This window comes from Macrobrachium nipponense, chromosome 4 (assembly GCF_015104395.2).
Source record: "Macrobrachium nipponense isolate FS-2020 chromosome 4, ASM1510439v2, whole genome shotgun sequence".
Taxonomy (NCBI): domain Eukaryota; kingdom Metazoa; phylum Arthropoda; class Malacostraca; order Decapoda; family Palaemonidae; genus Macrobrachium; species Macrobrachium nipponense.
In genome coordinates this window covers 77,463,449-77,490,147 of record NC_061100.1, presented here as the reverse complement: position 1 = coordinate 77,490,147, position 26,699 = coordinate 77,463,449, and the positions used below count along the sequence as shown (strand labels likewise).

The 26,699-nt window shown below is 38.6% G+C and overlaps 1 protein-coding gene across 3 annotated transcripts in view; it reads right to left on the bottom strand.

Moving 5' to 3' along the window:
• Positions 1-1,326: 1,326 nt before the first annotated feature.
• The window catches only part of LOC135210960 (uncharacterized), a 41,356-nt gene continuing 15,983 nt past the window's right edge, over positions 1,327-26,699 (bottom strand). Inside the window, exons 1-3 of one of the 3 annotated variants that reach the window (XM_064243941.1) lie at positions 13,166-13,259; positions 6,925-7,069; positions 1,327-2,129 (exon numbers count right to left, since the gene is read on the bottom strand). In XM_064243941.1, coding sequence (XP_064100011.1) covers positions 1,511-2,129; positions 6,925-7,067 — 762 coding nt within the window. In that variant the 5' untranslated portion in view covers positions 7,068-7,069; positions 13,166-13,259 and the 3' untranslated portion in view covers positions 1,327-1,510. Of the gene's footprint in view, positions 2,130-6,924; positions 7,070-12,925; positions 13,078-13,165; positions 13,260-26,699 lie in introns of those variants that run through there. The other 2 variants (XM_064243940.1, XM_064243942.1) reach the window with 2 other exon arrangements.

Sequence of the window (26,699 nt, the reverse complement as noted above, 5' to 3'; positions counted from 1 at the left end):
ACATATCATTGGAGAGAAAAATCTGTCATATATAGTACAAAATGTCCCAGAGGGATTCTAATGACTCGGTAATTTCCTCTGACCATTGCAAGCCAGTATTATCAGTTCACAGAAAAAAAAGGAATTGCTTTGCAGCAGTAGGTTAGAAACCCACAGCTATAATCTGTGATGAACGCATTTTCCATAACAGAATAATTATGAAACTCGACGGTGTTCTTCCTTGTGGGGAAGAAGGCCTTACGCAACGTTAGGATGCGGTCGACCCTTGACCCCAGAATTGTTTCCAGGCTGAGCGCTTTTCGAAAATGAGCAGAGAATTAAATCAAGTCGTCAAACCTTCACGAAAGAAACTAAAACCTTAAGAAACTGAAATAAACGAAGTTTTTCACCTGTGAATTTCAAAGGCAAAGTATCTAAAATGTTGAGACACAACAGCGAGCTCTTGACAAAGCCCCTCCTTCGAGGAACAGAGTTAAGTCGAGTACTCTATATGGACGTGGTTACAACGCAGTTCGTGACCGTCTAGCCGTGTTTTTTTTTATTTTTTATTATCCGTAATTTTAGGTGCAATCGAAATTGAGATGAATGTTGTAGGGAAGCGATGATCAATCGCCTCTCATAGAGATGCATAAGGTAAGAGCGGCGCTGTGCCGTTGAAGTCACACCCTCGATTATTTTCCCTCGGCCCAAGATCTCAGTCATGGTAGTGCCCAAGGCTGTTTTGTGACGGTCGGTTCCTTCCTTGTTAACCCCCAGGGGTCAGTCGTGCTGCGTAGTCGTGTAATGATGTTATCAGTTTCAAGATTTCGATTGTTCAAGGTCTCAAAAGGAGATAAAGAGGAGAGATTTTTTCACTTGAATGCTATGAGGACGAGTGCTGGTTTGATTAAGCTTGAAATTTGGTCGACTTCAGTTCCCTAACATCAAGATTGTAAAGACTATAGACTATACTTGATTATGATACGTTTTCATATTGTCAGTCGTTTCCACATTTCCTTATTCCCTTTTCCTTGTAAATGAGGAATTTTCTTATAAAGTTTTAATTGCATCTTCACAGATTACTTCACATCTGCAGCTTGCCATGACAACAGAATTCTTTTTATGATGATTAACTTCCCGTTTCATGGGAAGACGTTTTGCAACGGATGGAGAATACTCAGTTAAGTACCTGTGCTCAAGAATAAGCAGACAACATCCTTATCTCACTCTCTCTCAGTTGCATACAAACGTACACACACACACATGCATACAAACACATGCACGCCAAGCAAAAAGAAATTTTATAATAATGAAAGGACAGAACAAATCTCAAATAACTCTCAGCAGTTTCAGTATTTCATTTATTTTTTCCATGACAACAAATACAATAATAACAAAACGTTCCAAAACTTATTAGCAAATACAGAGAAACTGATAGTCAGACAAATAGATGAACAGAGAGACAGGGAAAGGCAGATCAGAATGGGACGAGCAGACGGAGGACAGAGACGGCAGTTCGATTACCGCTTCTTCACCACCCACCGAGAGCAGACTGCTGAGGCGTCTGACAGCAGTGGTATTGTCCCGAATACCCTTTGCACCAGTACTTGCAACCGCCTCCGCCTCCGCCTCCGCCGCCATACCCACCAGATGAAAACCCTCCGTGGCCCCCGGAGGCAAATCCTCCAGTTCCGTGCCCATGAACTCCAGATCCATATCCTCCAGAAGCAAAACCACTACCGTGCCCTCCAGATACGAAGCCTCCAGAGCTGTGCCCGGATCCATACCCTCCGGAAGAGAAGCCGCCGTGTCCTCCTGATGCGAATCCTCCGGAGCCATGTCCGCCGAAACCACCAGATATGCCGTGACCGCCGAAACCTCCACTTGACCCATGTCCATGAAGGGCCCCTCCAAAACTTCCATACCCTCCTCCACCTCCCACAAGATGGCCCCCTCCAAGATGGCCTCCTCCTAGATGGCCTCCTCCTAGTTGGCCTCCTCCTAGATGGCCACCTCCTAGATGGCCTCCTCCTAGTTGGCCTCCTCCTAGATGGCCACCTCCTAGATGGCCTCCTCCTAGATGGCCTCCTCCAGAACTTACTGTGCCCGAAATGATGTTGCCACCAGTAACGAATCCGCCAGCAGCGAACCTGTTTAGAAGAGACGAAAAAGATGGTTTTTACGAGACTTATAATATTTCAACAGTGTCTAGCTAAGGTGAGTTTAAATTTGTCAGCTCCAAAAGGAATCTGAACACTGGATCCCCAAATTCTTGAATAGAATAGCATATAGGATTTAGGTCAAAGGGCAAGTGCTGGGACCTATGAGGTCATTCAGCGTTGAATAGGAAATTGACAGGAAGGAGGTTTGAAAAGCGCGTAACAGGAGGAAAACCCAACATTCTACTCCAAAAGAATGAATAGCATTAGAGAGATAAAGGTATGGCAATGTCTTTGTAACGGCTCTCTGTTTTGCTCTCATTTGATTGTGGCCTTATGCCTGCGCAGACTTCAGCTTTACTTTCCATAGTTGCATAATTCTGTGAAGACCTTTTCTCTCTTTCATATTGCTCTTAGCATGGTCGGCATCGATGACCGTGGTACTCGCGATAACTTCCAAAATCTAAACAACTATTCCATGTAGGTATGATTGTTATAAAATGAATGCAGACAAATTTCCATCTTCCCTTTTCATTCTCTTTCTATAATGAAGTGCTCGTACGTTCAGTTTGCCGCTACCAGTTATTGTATTTTCACACCTGTGTTTTTTCTGTCAAGTTCCCTTCGTACCCGTATCAGGATAATTACCCCCGAGGACAACTACCCCCTGAACAACTCATTTTATAAATGGTTAAGCATAATTGAAATGAAACTGATGAAAAATAGTTTAAAGTATTTTTAATGTATACAAATACATTTACATACAAAATTCTTACAAGAAAGTTGAAAAAATCATAAAAAACATTAAAACAACAAGTTGAAAAAGTCATAAAAAATTAAAACGAAAAGTAAAAAGAAATAGTTTAAAAATGCAGATTATACGCAATACTTCGTAAATATTGTTCCACATCTCTATTTTCATAAGTTTTAGAGACTGAAATAATGCGGTTTGCAGCATCTAAATATTTCTTTCGAGATGGTTGTCCAGGAAAACCTGCAAAAGATCGAACCATGTGATTTGTTTTAATGAATGTTCTCTTTTAATGCATGTTAAAAACTTTCAAATATTTGGATGACAACAACCAACATTCGCTAAGAAACTCCTGTGCCACCCTTCTACTGCATTATTTGTCCTAGAAAGTTCATCTCCCGTTCTGTTGTACATACTCCACAACTCTATTTCAAACAATGGTTCGCGCCTTCTTCCTCTTCGACATGTACGTTCTATGTACATGCCTTCAAAGTAGTCTTGCAATGGATATGTTTCAGGGGGGAGGAATTTACACAGAGTTTCGAATGATTTTTCGACAGCACAGGCCGGTACCAAAGCTAAAGCTGTTATCATTTTCATTGCGATGGAAAACTCTTTATCCTCTAGGTATCGCTGCTGAAATCCATAAGATTGAACTTTTCTATATACGCTTTGGCAAAGGTGAAAAAAACACCCCTTTATTTCGGATTGTGGGAATGCCAGTTGTAAGCTATTAATCAGACCCTTTTCAAAGTCGACCATGATAGTCTTTGGGGCTAAATCATGTTTCAGTAGTTTTAATTGCTCCAGTAGGTTTGAGTAAGTTGTTTGGCTTTTATCTGGTAAAAGAGCATATATTAAAGGAACTGAACGATTATTTATCAAAGCATGAATTGTGTATAATTGTAAAAATATCCGAGGTACTGTTTTGAACGTTCCATCTAGCGACCAATGTGACGCTTGACATAGGTAGCTAATCCAAGGTTTTCTGTGTTCCGAAGATCAACATTCGTTTCTCAACGTGCCCAGAGTCGAAAAGCAGAAAATCTTGACCATCTTGTGTATTGATATGCTCATCTGTAAAAACAAGTTCTTGGGCATTTACAGGCAATGGCCGTGAGCGAGATAAACGTTGTCGATGACGTCTGATATTACGTCTTAAATGATGAATTGGTGGTAGGTTTGCTCCCGTTTCTTCATCAATGGTTCCACAAGACTCAGAAAGTATTTGCTGCGCTGTTTCTTCCGTAAAGGATGGCTCGCATATTGACTCTTTGGATAGTTTTTGCAGCTTCAATTTTCGCTTTAGATGGCGCATGGGTGTGATTATGAAGAGTACCAGTAACTTCCCTTCGTTGAATATGAACTTTTACCTTAGCTTTGCAACTGGCTTTGTTTCTTCTTTCTTCACACTCAAAAGACACAACACCATTTGCCAAGTCTCTCGGCTTAACATATTTATATCCATCAAGCACTAGTCTGTCTTTTCCTCTAGAACTGATAAATTCCATGTTGCTTAGGGGATCTTGGTTGTTTCACTAAATGTCAAGAAAAGAAATACATGCCAAGAACATAAATAAAGAAATTCTTCTTGAAAAAAAAAAACCCCCACCAAAAAAAAAAAATTTTTTTAAGAAAAATTTCAGTTATAAATAATTTCAGAAACTATTTAATTGTACTTAAGAGTAATTTAGAGAGCAAAGACAGTTTAAGGAAAAATGTTTTTTTATACAATGAGAGTAACGTCACCTTAAGTAATTCTAGTCTGTTAACCATTGTTAACCATTAAGGGGGGGGGGGGGGTGTGTTGTTGTCCTAGTGGGTAGTTGTCCTAGGGGGTAATTGTCCTCGGGGGTAATTGTCCTAGACCCCTTCGTACCTCCTATAAGTAATGTATGAATTTGAGTTTCGCTCAATTCACTTGTTCATGCTTGTGTTCCACTCATAAGTTAAGCCTTAAATTTTTGTTTCTGAATAACTAGAATGATCTCCTACAGAGAACCATCTCCATTTCGTCGAATGTATGTTCTAAATATGAGTTTATTTTTAATTTCTGTTGCTATTTTGGATGCCGCCCCTACTAGAACAGGAATTATATACAACATGAAGCTTTCATATGCCATACCTACTTGGCTATTTCATTGTCAGTTTTAGTGTATTCTGTTTCGTCTTTTTCACAGAACACATTAATCTAGGCAGTGCTAAATCCTTCCATTTATTCTTTATCATAATGCTATTGGTGATGTAACCTATCACGAATTGGATTATTTTTTGCTCTGTCAAGTTTCAAATGAGATTGGAGGTGTGCATTTTCTTTGCTAGGGTCAAAGAATTTATTTCTTCGAAATCTTCTATCTATTACATTTTATATCTTAATTTGAATGGTAATAATATGTGTTTTGCTTGTTAAGTGTAAGTTGATATCTGAAAACAATATTTAAATGAATACTCCAGTCTGCCATTTACATTTCAGTAAGTGAAATATAGTTGCACCGCTGTACGTATGTTCCCTGACGCCGCCATTGGTCACAGAGATTTAATCTCTTACTGCTGTTTCAACGTAGTGTGGTACCTTAAGTTTTGTTCTCGATACTATATCTCTATGAATTCAGTAATTCACAATAATTGATGTTTATGCTATCTTGCGACATATAAAATACTTTTCTTAAGTCTTTTAACACCACGTAAAGCTGTATCAAAAAGTTCTTCTTCTATAATCTTCATCTATACAGTAATGCAGAATGGAAAGGCTATCCAGCCACATTCTTTGTGGGGTGAAATCAAATTATAATGTCATGCGTCGTGTTCATATTCTTATTATCCACATAAAAAGTGTTGTTCGATACGGAACTCAAGGCCATAGGCCTGAGGTCTTTTACTGCTGGTAATGTCGTATAGGAGTGGTCGCTGTTTTGACGCAAACCGGTTTTTCTTTTTTTCTCTCGATCTATGGGTTATTATCTTTGCCAAGGTCGCCTACATTTCTTCATGATCAAGGTGCATTGTGTCAAGTGTCTGAGAAGTGTCGGCTAAATTTAGTCCACTTGCATCTGGTACTTGCATAAGTGCATCTTTCTTTATTTGTTTTTAATCCTCTTTAGCTATACCCCTGTCTCTCACAGTGTCACTGAAAGGTTCGAGTCTGATGCACTGTCCGTAGGTCATTGTATACTCATTTCAAACACCTTTTGTGGTTCAGTGATTTATTCAAGTTGAATATTTGTTCTGTTTCTGCAAAACTTTTCCAATAGCCCTTTCATATTTGTCTTGTTTCATCATTCTGCCACTTACATAACATCTTATACCTTGGTGTATCTATTTCCAACGGTATGCCATCCCTAGAGGTAGATTTATGTTAAATTAGTACAATTTTATTTTTATTTTTATTTTACTCGTGTCTGACCTGGTGATTTTTTATGAAGCTGGTTTTATGCCAGCACGGGCTCTTGCTCATAGAACATCTTTCAAAAGCGTATCCGACCTCCCTGACTTAATTTCTTTGTATGAAAAGCTATGCAGTCCAGTGAGTCGCTATTGACTCCCCCCCCCCCCCCCACCCCCTCCCCCCCCCCCCCCCCCCCCACCCCCCGCCCCCCCCCGCCCAGCCCCCACCGTTGATCCCCTTTGTAGCAAAACTTGAACCCTTTGGTGGTCAAAAGCGATGTCCTCGCCCTGGCAATCATGTCTGACGCCGCCGAAAGCGATTTTTAATAAACCAGAACGTTTAAAAAACGCCAAACTACAGGTTTCCTACTTACTAATATCATTATTTTCTTTCATTCGCAATGATAAATGTATTCAAGAATAGTATATTTTACTAATTACAGAATTGGTACATTAGTTTTGTGCAATATTGTTTGGGCCCCCAAAAATATCCAGGCGCCAACTAGGCCCTCCCTGATGCAGTTTCATTTCTTTTTACTTCTATTTCAATGTTCCACTAGTTCCTCTTTTCTTCTTTTGTTCGTTTTCTTCAAAGGATGTAGATAAAACATATTTCGCTACCCTCTACTCAGGAAGAAGAATTTCACTCACCCTGAGCTAGATGTGAAAGATGAGGTCGATCCATAACCCTTTCCGTGAGCCAAGCCGCCCGGATTGTTCACTATCCTCGTGTCCCCAGCTGACACTGATGCTATCGCCGTCGCCGTCAGCAGAAGCAGCGCCTCAGAAAACATTCCTGAAAGTATAAAGAAGTAAGAACCGTTGTTTTCAACGTAAATCTTTAGTCATTAAGATACGAACCATATCTACCTGCATAGACATCCGTTCGTTAATCTTTACGTAAGCAAAATATGCATAATATTATGTACGCAGGTTGAAAGAATTTAATATATTTTAAGTTGGATTATGGGTCTTTTCTCGTCAATCAATTTGCATTTTACGAGCGCATCTATATATGGATTATGGATCCCGTTATTTAGTTCAGTTCAGTGCCTCTGAGATGGCCATTAGAGACTTCCATTGCCGTCTCCCCTCTTAATACTGTTTCTCAATATTTGGTTAGAAAGTTAACTATGGTTCCCTCACTTATAACAGCGGTTTGGGCGTCCAAGTTACTTGGAATTGGAAACACATATCTAAAAAAAAACTCGGTGCTTTGTTTCGTCTCTTTCTTTAGCTTCATGATAATCTTATCGTCTAGACACAAGAAAATGCGTATTATTATGGAATTTGCGTCAAATGAACCTGGGGTATTGGGAAAGGACTGTACTTGCTCCTATAGTTAAGACAGCTGTACATTTGCGCTTTGGTCGTTCTACCCGAGCGCGGGAAATTTTAAACCGGACAATCATAATCCCAGTTTTTTTCCTTTCTTTTTTATTAGTGTGTGTGTTACAGGTGACGAACTCGATGCCGTGCAAACTCATAGGTGACAACGCCTACTTACCCGTAAACTCTGGATTGTTGGGAAACTGTCTATGAAGGATATTCGGTGTAAATCGATGTCGTTTCTGGTGCCAACGGAATATGTTCATTTGCTCAATAGCCATCCAACACTGATTCTCGGGCCGGTTTAGCACTTCCGCAATAATCACGAAATACTTGAAGAAGACTAAAAGATAGGCTGAAATCCGACGATTTGAATTTAACCCGACGAGGTAGGAAGTACATTTGTTACATATATATATATATATATATATATATATATATATATATATATATATATATATACTATAAAATCATAAAAGTAAGCACGCGATTTTGTTTACCAGCAAAAGCCACAGGGAAAATTTTTAAAAAAGAAAAGACAGAGTGCCAAGTACTTTCGTGTATTCGACACATCTTCGGGGCACCCGAAGATGTGTTAAATGCAGAAAGTATTTGGCCCTCTGTCTTTTCTTTTTTTAAAAATTTTCCCTGTGGCTTTTGCTGATATATGTATATATTAATATATATAATATTATAATAATATTAATTTTATATATATTATATATTATTAGATATATAATATATATTAATATATTAGCATAAAGAAGCCAAAGGAAATGGACCTACTAGAAAGGGATAGTCTTAGCCACCTTACATGTTCGACAGTAGCCCAAAAGTCCAATTTTGATAATTCCATCGTTTGATTTCATAAACGTACATTATTTGACTTTCTGTGGTTCTTGGCCGACCTCTCTGCATTCCTCCACATAGGCCAAGAATGCAGTGGTCATTCCAGACTTTTCTGAGGGAGGTGGGGATAAAGGTCTAGAACTTATAGTATGGGTGGGTGGAGTACTGTAAGCCGGGTTCGGGCTCCCCCCGCCCAGAAATTTTGAAAAATTGTGCGCATTTTGGATAATTTTGAAACCATATAAGATTCACTTTGGAGTGAATTTTACTGTTTTTATTGTTATTGTTATTATTCAAAGGCTGGGGGGTGGGTCGGGGGGTGACAAACCAAGTCTTGTTGGGGGGGGGGTGTGCTGCTATCACTGTCTTGATAGGGCAAGTGCTCCCCCAGCCCCCCACAAATGATGCCGCTGCAAGAATGCAAAACGACAAACGAAGGTCATAAGTCTGTAACGGCAACATTACTAATAACCTATCGTTTCTACAAAGCAATGGTAAAAAACGGGTTTTGACAGTGTTACCGATTTTTCTCTTCGTTGGCACACCAGTCCCGTCGATTTCTCAACAGGTTTCATATCATATATATTATATATATATATTATATATAGATATCGATAATTATAGATACTATTATATATATGTATATATATGTATGTATATATAATATATTATATACATAATATATCTATATATTATATAATATATATATTTTAAATCCTGTATGTATATATATTTATTTATACATATATATATATATATATGTTATATATATATATATATATATATATATTATATATATATATTTTAATCCCATCAGTACAACATTGCAGGTCTCCTCACAACCTGGCGCTGGATCTTGCTCTTTAGTTTTATTGTCATCCTATGATCACACTGCACCCCACTACATTTCCTCCAGCTACTCTACTCTGTATCCTTCCGGTCAATTCTTCATCTAGGTCTCCTGTATTTTGGATCACAGACCCCGGATATTTAAACTGCTCTACTTCTTCTAACTTATGAAAATCAATCTCAAGATCTACTTTTCTTCCTCTTTCTGCTTCCTCAAATTCACAGCACATTCCAACCGTCTTGATTCTATTTATTCTCAGACCCTCTGCTCCAGACAGTTCCTCCATCCCTCCACTTTCATTAATATTTAGTTCTTCATCATCAGTTGCACACAAAAATCCATCATCTGCACACAGTATTGTCCAGGGGATTTCACGTCTCAGATCTTCTGTGAGTACATCTAGCAACAGAGTGAATATGAATGGGCTTAAGGCTGACCCTTGGTGAAGGCCTACCTGTACACTGAGTCCCACGCACTCTCCCGCTTCGCATCGAACCGTTGCTGACAATTTGTATACATATCCCTGACAAGATTTACATATAGGTTCTTAAGGTATTCCTCGTACCCTTAAACTTCTCCAAATCTCTTCTTGTGTTATATATATATATATATATATATGTATGTATGTATATTTATATATATGTATGTGAGTGTGTTGGGATGGGTGAGGGGAGCGGTTGCACGCGACGACATTTAGATATTTGTTTTCCAATTAGTATATTTGCCGGACCTTGTTTAAAGGGTTGATTTTCTAATCACCAGAAATAACTTCCTGATTCCACACTGTCTGAGCGGCTGCGGGAAGCGAACTCGGGCTAACAGACTGATAGTCGAGTACGGAACTCACTCGTCCAGTGAGGAACTACCTCTGACCAATACCTTCCATTTATGTAAGATACAAATAAGGTTACACCCTCAGGTTCACACGGCAACCCACGCTCTTGGCCCACAGAGGAAAACTCACACCCACGTTCTTGTGACATTTTATCCTGCCTCAGCCACAGCTTCATTTAAGTTAGTCTGTGATTACAGTTGTCCACGCACATTTCCATTTGCTATCTACACTACTCAATCTGATCACGCAAACTTTCTCAGTGCTGTGTTCATCTCCATATGCAATGGATTGAGGTAATTCGAGATATACCTCGAGATTTCTGGACATGAATTATGCAACGCAAAGTCTTGTATAAGCAGCTCAGAATAAATAATTTAGTCAGATTAATAATATAAGACCTCGTTAATCTTGAGCGGATCGGAATTTATAGTACTAATTAGTTGTCCGTCTCCATGAGTCTTGCATATTGCCTTACGAGCACGATCTAGAGTCTAGAGTCTAGACCATGCTTACCAGTAAAGAATACCCCGTCGAGACAACCCTCTGTGCTCCATATATTTCTCCCTATTCCCTGTTACAACCTACAATAGACGAATAACAACCAGTTGCTTACTTTACAGATTAAGTCACCAGTGCACGCTAGATTTTGAATTAAATGAAACCATACCGTGTTATTCCTTCCCTCAGCCTTGGTAACTGGTCGTGAGCCCAAAGTGCCGCCATTGCACCATGAAGAGGAGCAGAGAGAGAGAGAGTGATATTAAGTATGATGAGGCAAACAAAAGTTCGCATAATTACACGATCTTCCGCAAGAGTGGTTAAGCCTGGTTTAATTTGTTTGTCTGTCTGTTAGCATGATTATCCCAAAGTGATATGTCTGTTTTACGAATACTTTGCCAAACGTGGCTCTCGTGAAAGTCAACAAGTGATTCAAATGCTCCGGGCTTAAGATATAAAACATTCAAGCCTTTGTAGTGACAAGTTACACAAAAAATGTTAAAGTTAAGAGCGTATCCGATGAAAAGTGACCAGTATATTCTATGTATTATATACCATTACCATAAATTTTGGTGACCAAATTTAATCATTATCATTTTTATCATTTCTCCAAAGACAGTTTGACGGATGTTACGTCGTCTCTGAATTTGTTTGGACTGAACGAAAGACACATGTGCTCCCAGGGATTTAAAATTAGCGGAGGCGTGTGTGTGTGCCCTTGAGTTTTAATTTCTTTCTTAAGTGTTCTACATCCATAATTGCGTTTTAATAGAAATCGTATAATACTGGCGCACTGAACTCAGTGCGGATTGCACAATCGCTCATAACGTAACCTTCATGTTATTGTGCAGCATGATGGGATACTCGTTGTAGCTTATTTCTCTCTCTCTCTCTCTCTCTCTCTGGAATACAAAAATCAGATATAATATAAAAATAAAGATAGCTCTCTCTGTCTCTGTCTCTGTCTCTCTCTCTCTCTCTCTCTCTCTCTCTCTCTCTCTCTCTCTGGGAATACAAAATTCAGATATGATATACAAATAGAATAGTCCTCTCTCTCTCTCTCTCTCTCTCTCTCTCTCTCTCTCTCTTCTCTCTGAAATACAAAAATCAGATATAATATAAAAATAAAGATAGGTCTCTCTCTCTCTCTCTCTCTCTCTCAGGAAAACAAAATTCAGGGATAATATAAAAATAAAAATGGTCCTCTCTCTCTCTCTCTCTCTCTCTCTCTCTCTCTCTCTCTCTCTCTCTCTCTCTCTCTGGAATACAAAATTCAGATATAATGTAAAGATAGAGATAGCGCTCTCTCTCTCACTCTCTCTGGAATACAAAATTCAGATATAATATAAAATAAAGATAGACCTCTCTCTCTCTCTCTCTCTCTCTCTCTCTCTCTCTCTCTCTCTCTCTCATAATAGACATGCAATGAAGTTTAATTAAGCAGGCCTCAGTGTCCCATGGATAGCAAATATCTCGAACCAGCTTTCGTGAATTTTCAGTCTCCCCATCGCATCGATAAAAAAATATATAATCTTTCCTTCTGTGTTTCACGGAAACATCTGATGATCACCATCGTTACATAACGCTGTCTTGTGAAAAGACGAGCGCAGCCATATCACGCGTCATTCCTGCAAGTAATATCTGTGGGCGGTTGGGGACACTCGGATTTCCGTCTTCGCGATAAAAGTTGACCTTCACCTCTGAGGGTTCTGGCTTTAACGCAGCCCGGTTCCAGGGTGCCCTTGGAAAAGGAACCGGTGTAGCCGTGGGTTCGTTCACTGCAGCATGAGGCCTTTTCTGTTTCCAAGCGATTTTAGGAGCGTGTGAAAGAAAGAGGGCAGGAATACTATATATATTTTATATGTTTATGATGAGTTCTTGTGATGCTAAGAAAATCCTTAATGAGTACTTAGCATTAACAAGATTGCAAGAAGTGACGTTATGAACGACTGATACAACAAAACGGCGGAATTACAAATCTGACATCAATATCAAGTAATAAGCGCTGTCATCTTTGGTGGAAGACATGAACAAAGGAAACAGGTTGTAAACGTTAGATCGATTTGTTGAACTTGGAGATTATTCAAACTCATTTTTACAACTGCTAACTGAGATAAAGACGGCACAGAAAGAAATGGACACGTACGGGCAAAAACAAATTTCATGGTTAGACCTATCCGTGGTACTGGTCCTCAGCCCTTGTGTAAGCTGTTGACCTTCGATTAAGTAACACCAGGTCACTATGTAGGCAAATGACTATACGATTACCGCTAAGAAGAGGGATCACTCACCGAGCACCTGTTTATGTGTTCCAGACGAGTTCAGGATGTGGCCTCGAAGGGAGTACTGGATACACAGTGGTTTAGCCTAGACATTTATACCCCTTCCTCTGGTGAACCTAACCTCCTTCTCTCCCTCCTTCCCTCCACCTCAATTACCCTCCTTTTTCGCTCTTTCATAGCTGCTGGATCACTTCCTCACATCCTCTTCAGCCCCACCTTTTCCCTCACTCCCGTAGCTGGGAAACCCACCTTTTTCTCTCACTCACGTAGCAGGAAACTCCCACCTACGCCGCTCACTCACGCTTCCAAATTCACGTAATGCCTCTCATCAAATGTCCCGCTGGCAACCCTCTGAGCCCCCGGGATTCCTGGATAACGGCGTCTTAGGTAACCATCAGAGCCGAATCGGGATGCGAAGGTCCTCAAAGAAACCATAGACAGAGTAAGAATGTGTTCTGAAATCGATATACCGCGAAATATGTTTCCATACCAGAGAACAGGACAATGCAGGGTAACTACGTATATATAAATTGCAATAAAGCCACGCGAATGGCAAACTTGAAAAAGCCCTAAGCAATTTTCAGACGAAAATGTCGGTAAGCAGAGATGGTTCATGTCCACACTATAATTTTATTTCTTGATTATCTTCATACACATATTGGTTACTATATAACTTTCAAAGATTGATTCTAGCCAAGAAAAGTTTTGCATACGATATCTTAGGCAATATCTGCTAAATGAAATGGTTCTGAGACGATTATATAAGGTTGCATTCAAAACCTACTCCTAAGGTATACTACATTTCATAACAAGTGACTAACGCTGCATTCCCTTCGATAACCCGACTCCTCTCTCCGCAACAGATTTTCTTCAAACGTGACTTGACGCCGACAAAAACACATTCATTATTATGCGCTCCCAAACTGCGCGTGGGTCACCCTGGGGCTTGACTCCTACCCTGAGGAACCTCAGGATCCCCGGACTTCCCTTCAGTTACCATTTTCTCCTCACAGCACGAAATTATTAGTACCATTCATAAATTCATCAGGGTCAACCTCGCTTCCCTCTTTCTTACGATGCCAAAGCGCGCTCTCTCTCTCTCTCTCTTTTTATATATATATATATATATATATATATATATATATATATATATTATATATATATATATATATATATATAATTCTAGGCCCTGTTCTATAAGTGAGAGGGCGTCGGCAAGCAATACTCATCCCATAGCGTAACCTTTTAAAAAATTCTTCTTTGCACTCTCTTTCCTTAAGACTTAACGCTGGAGTACACCTTAAATAACCCATCCACCCTTCTCTCTCTCTCTCTCTCTCTCTCTCTCTCTCTCTCTCACACACACACACACACACACACACACATATACACAGACACGTACATACAGACACGCACACACGCACGCTCCAACTCGCTACAAGGAAGTCATTCAGTAATGACCAAGTAAACTGATTATGCTTTCACAATGTTAATTACTGAATTAAAAAACAAATATGCTGCTGTCAAGCAACTAAAGTTACTGCATTCCTCTTCCATTGCTGAATGCCGTGAATATTAACAATGATGTCACAAAAGTGTGAATAATGTCGGCGGATTTCGATGATGTCATGGACCATCAAGCTGTGATCTGGAGGAAGGAGAATCTTCTTTTGGACTGCTGGTCATTCAGCCTGAGTTGCCAATCAGTCGACATTTCTGCGAGTTCAAATATCTCAACGCAAAGAACTTGAGCCTAAACCGATCTTCGGTCTTAAAAGACAAATTGTCTCTCTCTCTCTCTCTCTCTCTCTCTCTCTCTCTCTCTCTCTCTCTCTCATTTAACCTATTGGCTTTATTTTATTACATTGATTCCAAAATTAAAGCGTCCATGTATTGTTGAACTGAACTGGACAAAAATGCCTATTTCAGTGACATAGGTTTACTCCTGATCAACGTTTATTTCAGCAGATTAATGAGGCAATTTTCATGTGCCTCTTAGCCGATGATGGTTGATCATACAAATCGTATTTGCTCCAATCGGCAGTCACCAAATGTCACAAATAATAATAGATCAACTGTTATGATTGCGCAGCAGTCGAAGTCTTACAGTAGGTACATTGCTGGTCTAGGTTTCCCGATCTTAGTATAGATAGACAGACAGAGTTAGGAGTCCTCTGGAATTCACTGCGGCGACACCTCCTCGTGCCTAGGCTGATAATTAAGGCTGGTTTTTTGTTCTGATTGTGCTGTGTTTACAGTCTCACATATTCTAATGCTAATCATTTCAAGTCCATAATGTTTGGAAAACAAGAAAAAGTTGAAGAGAAGTTAAATAGAAGCAGGATTTAATAGTAAAAGAAATTTATAATAATAAAATCCCAGTCCATCTCCTTTGCCCTCCCCCGGGTAACAGTTGGGGAGACATGGCACAGCCAACCACCCCTTGCAAACCGGTTTGTCCAACCCAGGTGGAGGCGGGGTAGGTAGGGGAACGAGGGGATAGGGAAGACATCCACCCATCTCATGCAAACCTGTTTGTGCGGCCCAGGTGGGGAGGAGGGACAGCAGTGTCAGGTTCCGCGCGCGAAAAAGCTCGTATGTAATATGTCTCTATCTTCTTCACCTCACTACTTCGAGTTTCGTGGTGTTTTGTGATGTCATTCTGATGAAATCTGCCTATAATTTTCGTTTGTGCTCGATAACCACAACAAGGACCAACATATTTCCAACAATTCCCAGGTGATCAAACAAACGCCCACAGTTCCTTTGGAGGCGTTTCGAAATAGTGATAGTGACGAGTCATTGCCAGCATTAACGAGATAAATAAATGTATTGCAGTCCGCGCCTCTTGTCATTTTATGTCGGTGGGACCAAATACACCGAAAAAATGACGATCTGATTCTCCGTTTTCTTTGCATCATCAGTAGTTTAACGCCATCTAATTGATGTCTTCTTCTTTCACACATATTCCGTTTTGACCATATATTTTTTGGTGGAGTGAATTCTATATATCAAATATATCGCTTCATGTTAGTATTAGGCACTCCTGTATCTTATCTGTGACCATTATTATTATTATTATTATTATTATTAAATTATTATTAATAGTGGTAGTAGTAGTAGTAGTAGTAGTAGTAGTAGTACTAGCAGTAGAAGTAGTAGTAGCAGAAGCAAAATTTACACCAGGATATCTACATGCATTCAGCTATCCGCCTGGTCGGCCTCTATATGAGTGTCTACTAAAAATAAAGTAAAATGAAATAATCCTTTCACTTGAATGTTTAAACAAATGGGTGAAGTCCAAGCCTAAAAAGACGTTAAAAGTAAAATTCTTTCCATATAGTATATTCAGTCCTATTTTCAATAAAAGCAATTGAAAGAAATCCTGGGCAGAGGGCGTAGATGGGCGAATACGAAGTGACGGTAAAATTGATAATAGGAATAATTAGAAGTTTCTTCTCGGTATATCTGGATAGTTCAACCTGCACAATGCTGTAGGTTTCCGATCTGACGGAAGGCTTGATCAAATATATTCGCAAAATAGTGGAATTGCTTCAGCTTTAAATTAGGTTACATCTCATGGATTACTTTGCAGTATTTCACTTCAAAGCCTCGTAAAATAAGTTGTTTTCATTCTTTTCCATGAAGCCACTGACTAAAGCTACTGAGGTTAAATCTTAATATTCAACTCCGTTTCAGTCGGTCAGAAAGCAAACACGATTTCAAATTTGTTATTTTTTATCACTTCTGTCATTTCACTTACAAAATAAATATTAGAATCTGCATTTCAGGATTTATAAATATGTTATTCAGTTATTGTTCAATACTCACACACACACACACACACATACGTGTGTCTGCCTGCTTGCGTGCTTGTGCTTGCGGTGACAAAGCAGGACTTATCCTGAGCCTTCAACGGAAGAGGAATTTGCCAAAAGATCCCTGATTTAACCGCTGGACTTCCTGTTGTGGTTTGCTATCAGATAATGACCCGAGAAAAAAAAAATCTCTAACACCAAGTTGGAGAGTCTTCTGGAATTCGTCTAAAAGTGACTAAAAATTAGCATGTTTCCGTGAACAAATAAATCACTACCTTTCGCCTACTAAGTACTTATATATATATATATATATATATATATATATATATATATATATATATATATATATATATATATATATATATAATATATATATATATATATATATATATATATATATATATATATATACATACACACACACACACACACACACACACACACACACACACACACATATATATATATATATATATATATATATATATATATATATATATATATATATATATATATAACATAAGTGACAACAAAAATGAAACTTGAACGTGTGGTTAAAAAATATTCAAGTGTGTTTCCTTAAGTAAGTACTGTGTTTAAAATTTAGTAAAAAGTTACATGTTGGTTGCAAATACAGAAATACAAATAACAATACAGTATATGATCCGACTCTTGTTGAATTTGCAGGATTGGTTTCTGGATATCGATGCTTACCGCTTCGGCTATTAAGAAGCGACTGTAGTTATGCTCTCTGTGCACGACCTGGGTGCCTTCTATCCTGTCGTGAACATCTATACAATGTTGATGAACGGCCCCTTGATTTCTACGGGCCAGGAGACGTCTCCGAAGGTCGTTGTAGTGTGCCCAATGTAGTTATGGCTATGAGATTGACACATCTCTGGACAAATGAATTTGTTAATTACGTTCGTGCACATCTCCTTCGGGCTTCCCAGAGTGGTGCTGTTCTTCATCATTAGGGCTGCTACAAAGTTAGGCTTACTATATATTCTGATGCTAATTTTGTGGTAAGGGGCTTTTGGGGTTACGCCTCGGTTTACTATCCCACGTACTGTGTAACAATCCACCTTGTATGCAGACCCATAATATAGACGAGGGTAAATAATCACTCACCTCCTTTTTCGTCGTCGGGTTGGTTTGGTAAAATTCACCCATTTTCTCTTTTTTATTGCTGTTTCAATCATTTGATCTGCATAACCATGATTTGTCTGCAACTGACGAATTTGAACAAGTTCGTTATGTAAGTCTCTCTACGATGTACTATGTATGAAGGGTCTATTGACATACGCGCTCACGACAGATTTTTTTTTATGCATCCGGGCATTCTCCTCGTGCGTTCAGGCAACGGCCAGCGTTCGTTGCTTTTTCCACCAGGGCGTCAAGAAGCGGCAAAGTCCTCTGCTGGCTGTGCTCTGTGGTAAAGTTGAGCACCGAGTTTCTTTCCAGAGCATTTGCTAGTTTTCTGGCATCGTCTGGGTTTTATATTGTGACGACTATGTCGTCATTGTACCGCCCATAATTCTCAGGTTTTTGATGATCTCAGAAGGTCTTTTCTTCGACGGTGGCCATGTACATAGTATGTTGTCGGAAGCAGTCGTTCGGTAGCTTAACTGGTTTTATTCTTTACCGAAACAAGTTGATGATGAGGTATTCCTGCTTTCAACTTCGTATGACGATTTTTATGCTGTCCTTCACATTCTTAAGTGTCCTTAAAATCTTGGGATAAAATGAAATCTATGTTCCCTTACATTTATTTCTTCTTAAAATGTCTATGATGTTCTTCCACTAAAAAGTTAGAGTTCTGTCCTTCTATGGGCACTTATGGAACTTCTTTAAGTCGGTAAAGTCACTTGAGGGCTGCAAATGTCACTCAGTTGCTTGCTCGGGTCGCAACTCCACACTTTAAGTTCAACACTCCCTGCTTGCTGCTGCTCTCCCCTTCTTCTCTTCTGCCTCTGGGGGGTTTTTCTCCGTCTTCCTTCCTCTCTCTGGGTTGATCCTTATATTTTGATCTTACTTCCTGGCACCGCCCTCTGGCTGTCCTCTTTTGACTAAGGGAGGGGCATGTCCTGAAAGGGTCACTATCGATGAATGGCTGTTATCCTCTTCTTGAAACAACCTCTTCTGGTCTATCCCTACCCTTTAGGCCTCTTGGCCTGGGCATTTGCTCAAAGGTCTTCCTTAAAATTATATATATATATATATATATATATATATATATATATATATATATATTATATATATATAAATATATTAATACAAACACACAAATGGAGGACTATTTCCACACTCGTATTGGTGGGACAGAAAGGTAGGACACTGCAGTTTGTTCTTAACCGAACACTTTTTCTTGACTCGACTAGATGTTGATAGCACCTCATTGACAGTGGGGGTGGAATGGAAGCCGGAAGTGATCCAAGGACCTAGCAAAATGAGCTGGGTGCTACACCACTAGTCAAGGTGCCACTGTTTTTTAGGCAATACTAAACGTTTTGGGTTTAGTGAGGGGATCGAACGAAGTAAAAATCCCGCAGAGGACAAAGCGACCTGGGCTGGTTGTATCGAATCAAACTGTATCAACCGTTTATCTAAGTTGAGAATTATCTGCATAGAAATTAGCTGACTGTAGTGAAAATAGGTGTGGATGAAGTGAAGGGTGGCATGTCGGTTATAACACTATCACCCAATTATAACTGAATGCACTTGAATAGGAATGAATGGCTCCACTGAACATGACTGTTCTTGATTTACTTACAGCTTGATTGTTCCTGCAGTACAAAACAACATCACACTGAGACCTGCAGTGTACTGGCTTAGGAAAGTTCTATGGAATACCCCAGTTGTCATAGGCTATCAGGTCCCTCCTTTCTTTGGAGGGAAGCCCCTAAGCCTTTGAACAGCTCTCCCACAAGGCAGCAGCATTGCACCCTAGCGAGAGAAGTTTACAAGTCGAGCACCTCCGTGTTGGTGACCTTTAGGTAACTGCAACACAACGTAACCTGATTCCATCTCAAAGACAATGCTTTGCAACCGGATGCAATTGGTCTTCATATCCAGGAGTGAGTAAATATATATATATATATATATATATATATATATATATATATATATATATATATATACATATATATATGTGTGTGTGTGTGTGTGTGTGTATTTACACATATATATTACGAGTGTGTGTTTGATGTTATACAGATTACGATATTTTTATGCGAGATTCGATATTTATGAGCAATTTTTGTGTAAACATTGACACATAACATAAGTATACAACATTGTCTTTCGTCTGAAACACAGTTTACAATATTTTCGTTGCGACATAATCAACTGAAAGATAAGGCTCATCAGAGCGCGTTTTGAATGACAACTGTGCTTTGAACAGAAAAGTGTGAAAATATATCTAAACAAACATCTCATGACATTTCACGATCAGAGGCCAAGAAGGATGCAGTTCATTTAAAAGGCCTCTGCAGTTCAAGGAGAATCTAATGGAAAATCCTTCCTGCAAAGGAACAATAAAAGACGAACGATCACTTAAAGAACAAACGGTAATGTAATGCATCCACCAATAAAAGTAAAGGGAAATTGTTAACGGAACAGATCTAGTGAGAGCCAAACCAGAAAGAGCTTGAGGTGCAGTGGCGGCATCATCTTCCTAAAGGAGAACTGATCATAATCTATCATTCTTCATAATGAGAAACCACCGACAAAGTGTTAGCAATTCTCTATGAAAACAAATAATTGGGGAATCTGAATGAAGACCATTTTGGGTTTATATCCCGATCCGCGACCGAAATTCTGGCTCCCTCCATCATTCAGTCATCACTGGAGCTTTACCCCACTGCCAGATATTACTTCAATTTCCGAAAGGAAACGTATTTACGTTACGTTTCTGAATTAGGAGAACGTGTTGGAGCCTACTGGCCTTGGATGACTCCTTCGGCTGCGCTGGGTCCTGTCTGGCGCAATTTTGCCTTTATCTGTTCAGTGTTACATACTGATGAGTGAGAATGTAAGCTTACAACACGTTATCGCGAAATTTTTGTTTCTACTACGATGCTGTCGGCGGAATTACTATTTTCGAATTTTCGGCTAAAGTATGACGCGTTACTACCTGGTCCGCTTGTATGACGGTGAGTGTCTTGACATGCCACTCAGATGTCGCAGGTTCGCGTCTCCCCAGGGCTCTGTATCATGATCAGTTACTGCTGCAGTGTGGGTTCTGCGGTAGGAGGTTGAAACCAACATTCTCTGGAGGCTTGACTTTCAAGTCATTGGTTCCTGTGTGCTTGTTCCATATGAATAGGTTTCATCCACTGAAATAATAATAATACTTACTAAAATATGCAGGCATATACATTTGGATCTGGACAAGAAATGATTTTTCAATTGTAAAGCAGATTTCAGCAGAATGCTACATTAAAAAAAAAGTGAGAAACAAACTGAATATATTAAAAATTGAGGAACAGGGGAATTCGGAGTAGTATTGAGTGCCCATCACAGCTAAATTTAACTTTAACTTTAAATGAAATAAAAACTACTAAGGATAGAGGGCTGCAATTTGGTATGTTTGATGATTGGAGGGTGGATGATCAACGCACCAATTTGCAGCCCTCTAGCCTCAGTAGTTTTTCAGATCTGAGGGCGGGCACAGAAAAGTGCGGACGGACAGACAAATCACCATCTCATTAGTTTTTATTTACAGAAAAAACTACAAAGGAAAAGGCTGGCTTAATGTTTCCCTTTCCTTTACTAAGTGCAAATGTTTTAAATAGGGAAATATTACCTTTCGAAAGTGAGTACCTGTCTTCGCTCTCAGATCTTTGTTGCAGAAGACGTTGTCTCAGAGCTGAGGAATCTGTTTTTTTTTTTTTTTTTTTTTTTTTTTTTGAGGCTCTTGCATCTACTTAACGATTGTCTATTGGTTAACGACTCTCTACAAGTGTTTCGAAAAAAAATAACGGTTTACACTGGTTTGTATAAGGAATCTCATACAAACTCATTACCATCTCTTATATAATAATAATAAATAATAATAATAATAATAATAATAATAATAATAATAATAATAATAATAATAATAATAATAATGTGGCGCCGTGGAGGAGTGGGTTAGGTCGTCAATGGACTTAAGTCAAGTTAAGCAACATTGGGGCTGGTCAGTCGTTGGATGGGTGACCGCTCTCCTCGGCGTTGATTCCTTGGGAAAGGATCTTTACCATAATTTCCTCAGTCTACTCAGCTGTAAATGAGTACCTATCCCTGATGGGGTAGGGTCCAGCTATGGGTTAAATAGCAAAAACTCAGCAATGATGGAAAGAAATGAAGGAATAAACGATAACGACGTAAATGGAACCTCTGGCAACAGAGGAGCTTCGTCCGGCAACCAGGTATTCAACCCAATTGAAGGGGAAGACGGTCAGGTACTTGGAGGTCGTCATCCAGCAACTGATCACCACAACAACGACAGTAATCAACAGCCTGAGATTGGAGCTACAGAAGAAAAAAGGAAGAAATGGACAAGAGAAGAAAATAAGGAAATAATAATAATAATAATAATAATAATAATAATAATAAAATAATAATAATAATAATAATAATAATAATAAGGGGGAAAAGTAAAGTGCTTGGTCATCGTCTGAAAATGACCTCTACAGCATAACTCTTGAATAAAGACAAATGAAAAACTTGCTTACTAATTCGAAACCAATATTCGGGTGTTTACATTGAAGCTAATGCTTATCATCATTGTAAACATTAGCTTCAATGTAAACACCCGAATATTGATTTCGAATTAGTAAGCAAGTTTTTCATTTTTCCTTATTCAAGAGTTATGCTGTAGAGGTCATTTTCAGACGATGACCAAGCACTTTACTTTTCCCCCTTATTATTATTATTATTATTATTATTATTATTATTATTATTATTATTATTATTATTATTATATAAGAGATGGTAATGAGTTTGTATGAGATTCCTTACAGAAACCAATGTAAACAGTCATTTTTTTTCGAAGCACTCGTAGAGAGTCGTCAACCAACAGACGATCGATTAAATAGATGCAAGAGCCTCAAAAAAAAAAAAAGAAAAGAAAATTCCTCACCATTGAGACAACGTCTTCTGCAACAAAGATCTGAGAGCGGAGACAGAAAACTCACTTTCGAAAGGTAATATTTCCCTTTTTAAAACATTTGCACATGGAAAAGGAAAGGGAAACATTATGTCAGCATTTCCCTTTGTAGTTTTCTGTAAAAGAAAACTAATGAGATGGTGATCTGTCTCTCCGTCCGAACTTTTCTCTGTCCGCCCTCAGATCTGAAAAACTACTGAGGCTAGAGGGCTGCAAATTGGTGCGTTGATCATCAACCCTCCAATCATCAAACATGCCAAATTGAAGCCTTCTAGCCTCAGCAGTTTATATTTAATTTAAAGTTCAATTTAGCCATGATCGTGCGTCTGGCCCTGCTATTGGTGCCAACAACACAGGCCACCAATGGGCCATGGCTAAAAATTTCATCGGCCGCGGATGAGAGTTTCATACAGCATTATACGTTGTACAGAAAACTCGATTGCGCCGAAGAAAGTTCGGCGCATTTTTTACTTGCTTATTTTTTAGCCGATTTGCAAGTACTATAGTACTATAGTAGGGTACTATAGTAGATCCACATCAACCGTGCAATGGTGGTGATTTAATTTCAATCTACCATTTGAGTTTGCAAGCATTTTTGAAAATTTTTCGACTCAAAAAGCTTCAATGTTGCCCATTATGCAATTGACAAAGGATTATACCGTATGCGTTTTATATTTTCGTAAACTTCCCATCCTCAGTAGAGTTATTGCCTCTACGAGCATGTGGCCAGTGTGTGTCACTGTTAATCGTCTTCAGATAGCCTGTATCTATCTCCTTGGTGTTTCAAGAACCATTTTCGTGCGTATTGATAGGTTAAGATTATTATTATTATTATTATTATAATGTGTATATATATATATATATATATATATATATATATATATATATATATATATCTTCGAAAAATAGGATGGGAAGTGGATTTTGTTTCGAAAGAATCAAGTAGAAGTAAGAAACCAAACTGAGAACTGTAAGATAACAACGATTAGCACCCACAGACTCATCCAGACTTTGACTGGCCACCACAGAAGCGACAGTTAGTTCGTGCAAGCAGAGGCGGAGATTCCAGGGAGTGAACACTTCCTCCCTGAGCACTTCTGTATAAAATCATAAATTCTACGACTTTTCAAAGGAAGAAGACCAGGTGAGATCCGGGTTGGGGAAAACCCACGAGGGAGTGACGAGGATGCTTTCCATTATGGCCGGACTCAGGGCCTCTCTATCCCTCCCAGGATTCGCCTCTAAAACCCCGGCATCTCCCCTCCCCCCCGGCTTTCCTCTGCCGAGGAACATCTCCCCTCCCCCCGGCTTTCCTCTGCCTGGGAACATCACGAATTCTTCGTGCGTTGCAAAACGGACCTATTCGTGCGCGCTTAATGCAAACGAGTTGTGATAATGCGTGGCAGGTCTCTCTCTTTCTCTCTGTCTCTGTCTCTCTTTGTCTCAACCGATCTCTGTCACTATTCTCGCTTTTTTATTAGCTTTTTTCCGATGGCTTCAATAAAACAGAACAATAACTTATAAGAATTCAATAAAATATTGTCTTTAGATGAATTCCTAATGTATAGCCTACATACCGTTTATTTGTTTTAAGTTCAGAATTTTCGTTAGATTATTTGTTCTTTTTAAATAGTAGCAGACGAGTATATATATATATATATATATATATATATATATATATATATATATATTATATATATATATATGCTTATATGTCACTAAATAGCGTGTGACAATATATTCAGCCAAGGCCACAGAAAAAATAAAAGGAGTACAGAGCGCTTTCGTGTTGTTTCAACACATTTTCGAGGTACAATGCTAAAAATACAGAGGACATCTAACAAAGTAAACATAAAAACTGAAAAAATTGAAAAACAAGTATTCAAAGTCCGGTTAAAACCAGTACAGCAGGTACAGAACAGTTCAACAGGTGATTAAAAAGAAGCAACCCTACAAATCTCGTTAACAACAAAGGGGTCCAGTTTGTACATACCCTGGGTTACATTCATTAAGTCACTGCGATATTTGATAAAAGCAGATTCAATAATATTCCTACGAGTTATATTATTACAATATAAAACAACTTTTGCCCCCTCCCAATGAATCATGTGATTAAAATTATTAATGTGTAAAAACAAAGCATTCGACATATGTCCTGTTCTCACACTATATCTATGTTGTTTAATTCTGGTGTCAAGTCACTTCCCACATTGTCCGAGATAAAAACACTTGCAGTTCATGCAAGGAACCCCGTAAATGCAGCCCTGAGAAACTTTGGGAGAATTCCTTATTAGTATGTTTTTCAGTGTATTTGAAAATTTAAAAACAACATTAATATTAAAATTCTTGCAAAAACTTGGAACCTTCCGTAAGAGGTCATTATATGGTAAAACAAACACATTATCGTTATTAAAAGCCATTCTCGGAGTTATAGAATAAAAAGTTTTTTGTGCTTTTTGTAAAGCACATTCAATAAAATATTTAGGGTATCTTAATTTTTCCGATATGTTGAAAATATTTTCAAACTCTTCCTGAAGAAATTCCGGGCTGCAGATACGTAAGGCTCTTAAAAACATGGAAGAAAAAGTAGCCTTCTTAACTTGATTGCTATGGTTAGAATAATAGTGAATGTATGAATTTACGTTTGTAGGTTTTCTATACACTGAGTATTTGAAGCCATTTAGAGTAAGGTGAACATTTACATCCAAAAATGAAAGACAACCATCACGTTCTTCTTCACAAGTAAAATTAATGAAAGGTACCAAATTGCTCAGTTTAAAGAGAAATGCATTTACATTTTCGGTTAGAGGCCATATGCAAAAAATATCATCAACATATCTAAACCACAGAACACCATAAGGCAAAATGTTAGGTAAAAATCTTGTTTCAAAAAACTCCATATATAAATTACTTAAAACAGGCGAAAGAGGATTTCCCATTGCCATACCAAACTTTTGTGTATAGAATTTGTCATCAAAAGTAAAAACAGAACAACAATACTGGGTTGATAATGACAAAAGAAAGAGCAGGAAGTTTATGAATACGTATCTTTATAGGTACTGTGACCGCAGGAACCTTCGTCTTCGACTGACACCTCTCAGATATAACGGACATATCAAGACGCTGGTCACGTTCAACAGAGCCTTTGTTTTATACGAGAATTCTTATGCTGATATGAATAAACCTATTTCTTGTTGATGATTTTTTTTTTCTTGATATTATTTTAAAACCAAGAGGTCTAGGTTTTCCATACTTACGCTAAATATTTGCTCTTTCCCAACAAATTTGCGAAAATAGACAGAGCAACCTGTTTCTCAATGAATTTTGTGATATAATAAAGTTGTTCAGATGGTACCGCCTTAAATAAACTAAAATGCCTGTGAGTCCGTCGCCCAGTTAAAAGCATCGATATCTTTGAATTTTGCTGGATAAAGAAAACGGGCATTTTTTTTTTGCCGTACGAATGTGCTCTACCAAGGAAAAAGTCTACGGCTCACGTACCTCGTTTTAAAGCTATCCCTATCAGTCAAGATTTGACTCAGTTATTTTGAATTTCTTTACAAATTGGAGTCTGGCAAGATTAATCAGTAAAATAGTTCTGAAATTTGAAGAATACTTGAAACTAAATGTGTAAAATGACTGAGTTATAAGCCAAACACCCAAGAAGTATTTTTATAATTTATTCAACAAATCCTCTGATACTAAACTATGAAAGTTCAACACGACGCAAACCAACCCAGAACTATATTCTTGCCTAGACCAGTCGATCTCGCAAACAGAAACACAAGAGTATTCCTGTATTCCAACAGTCAGC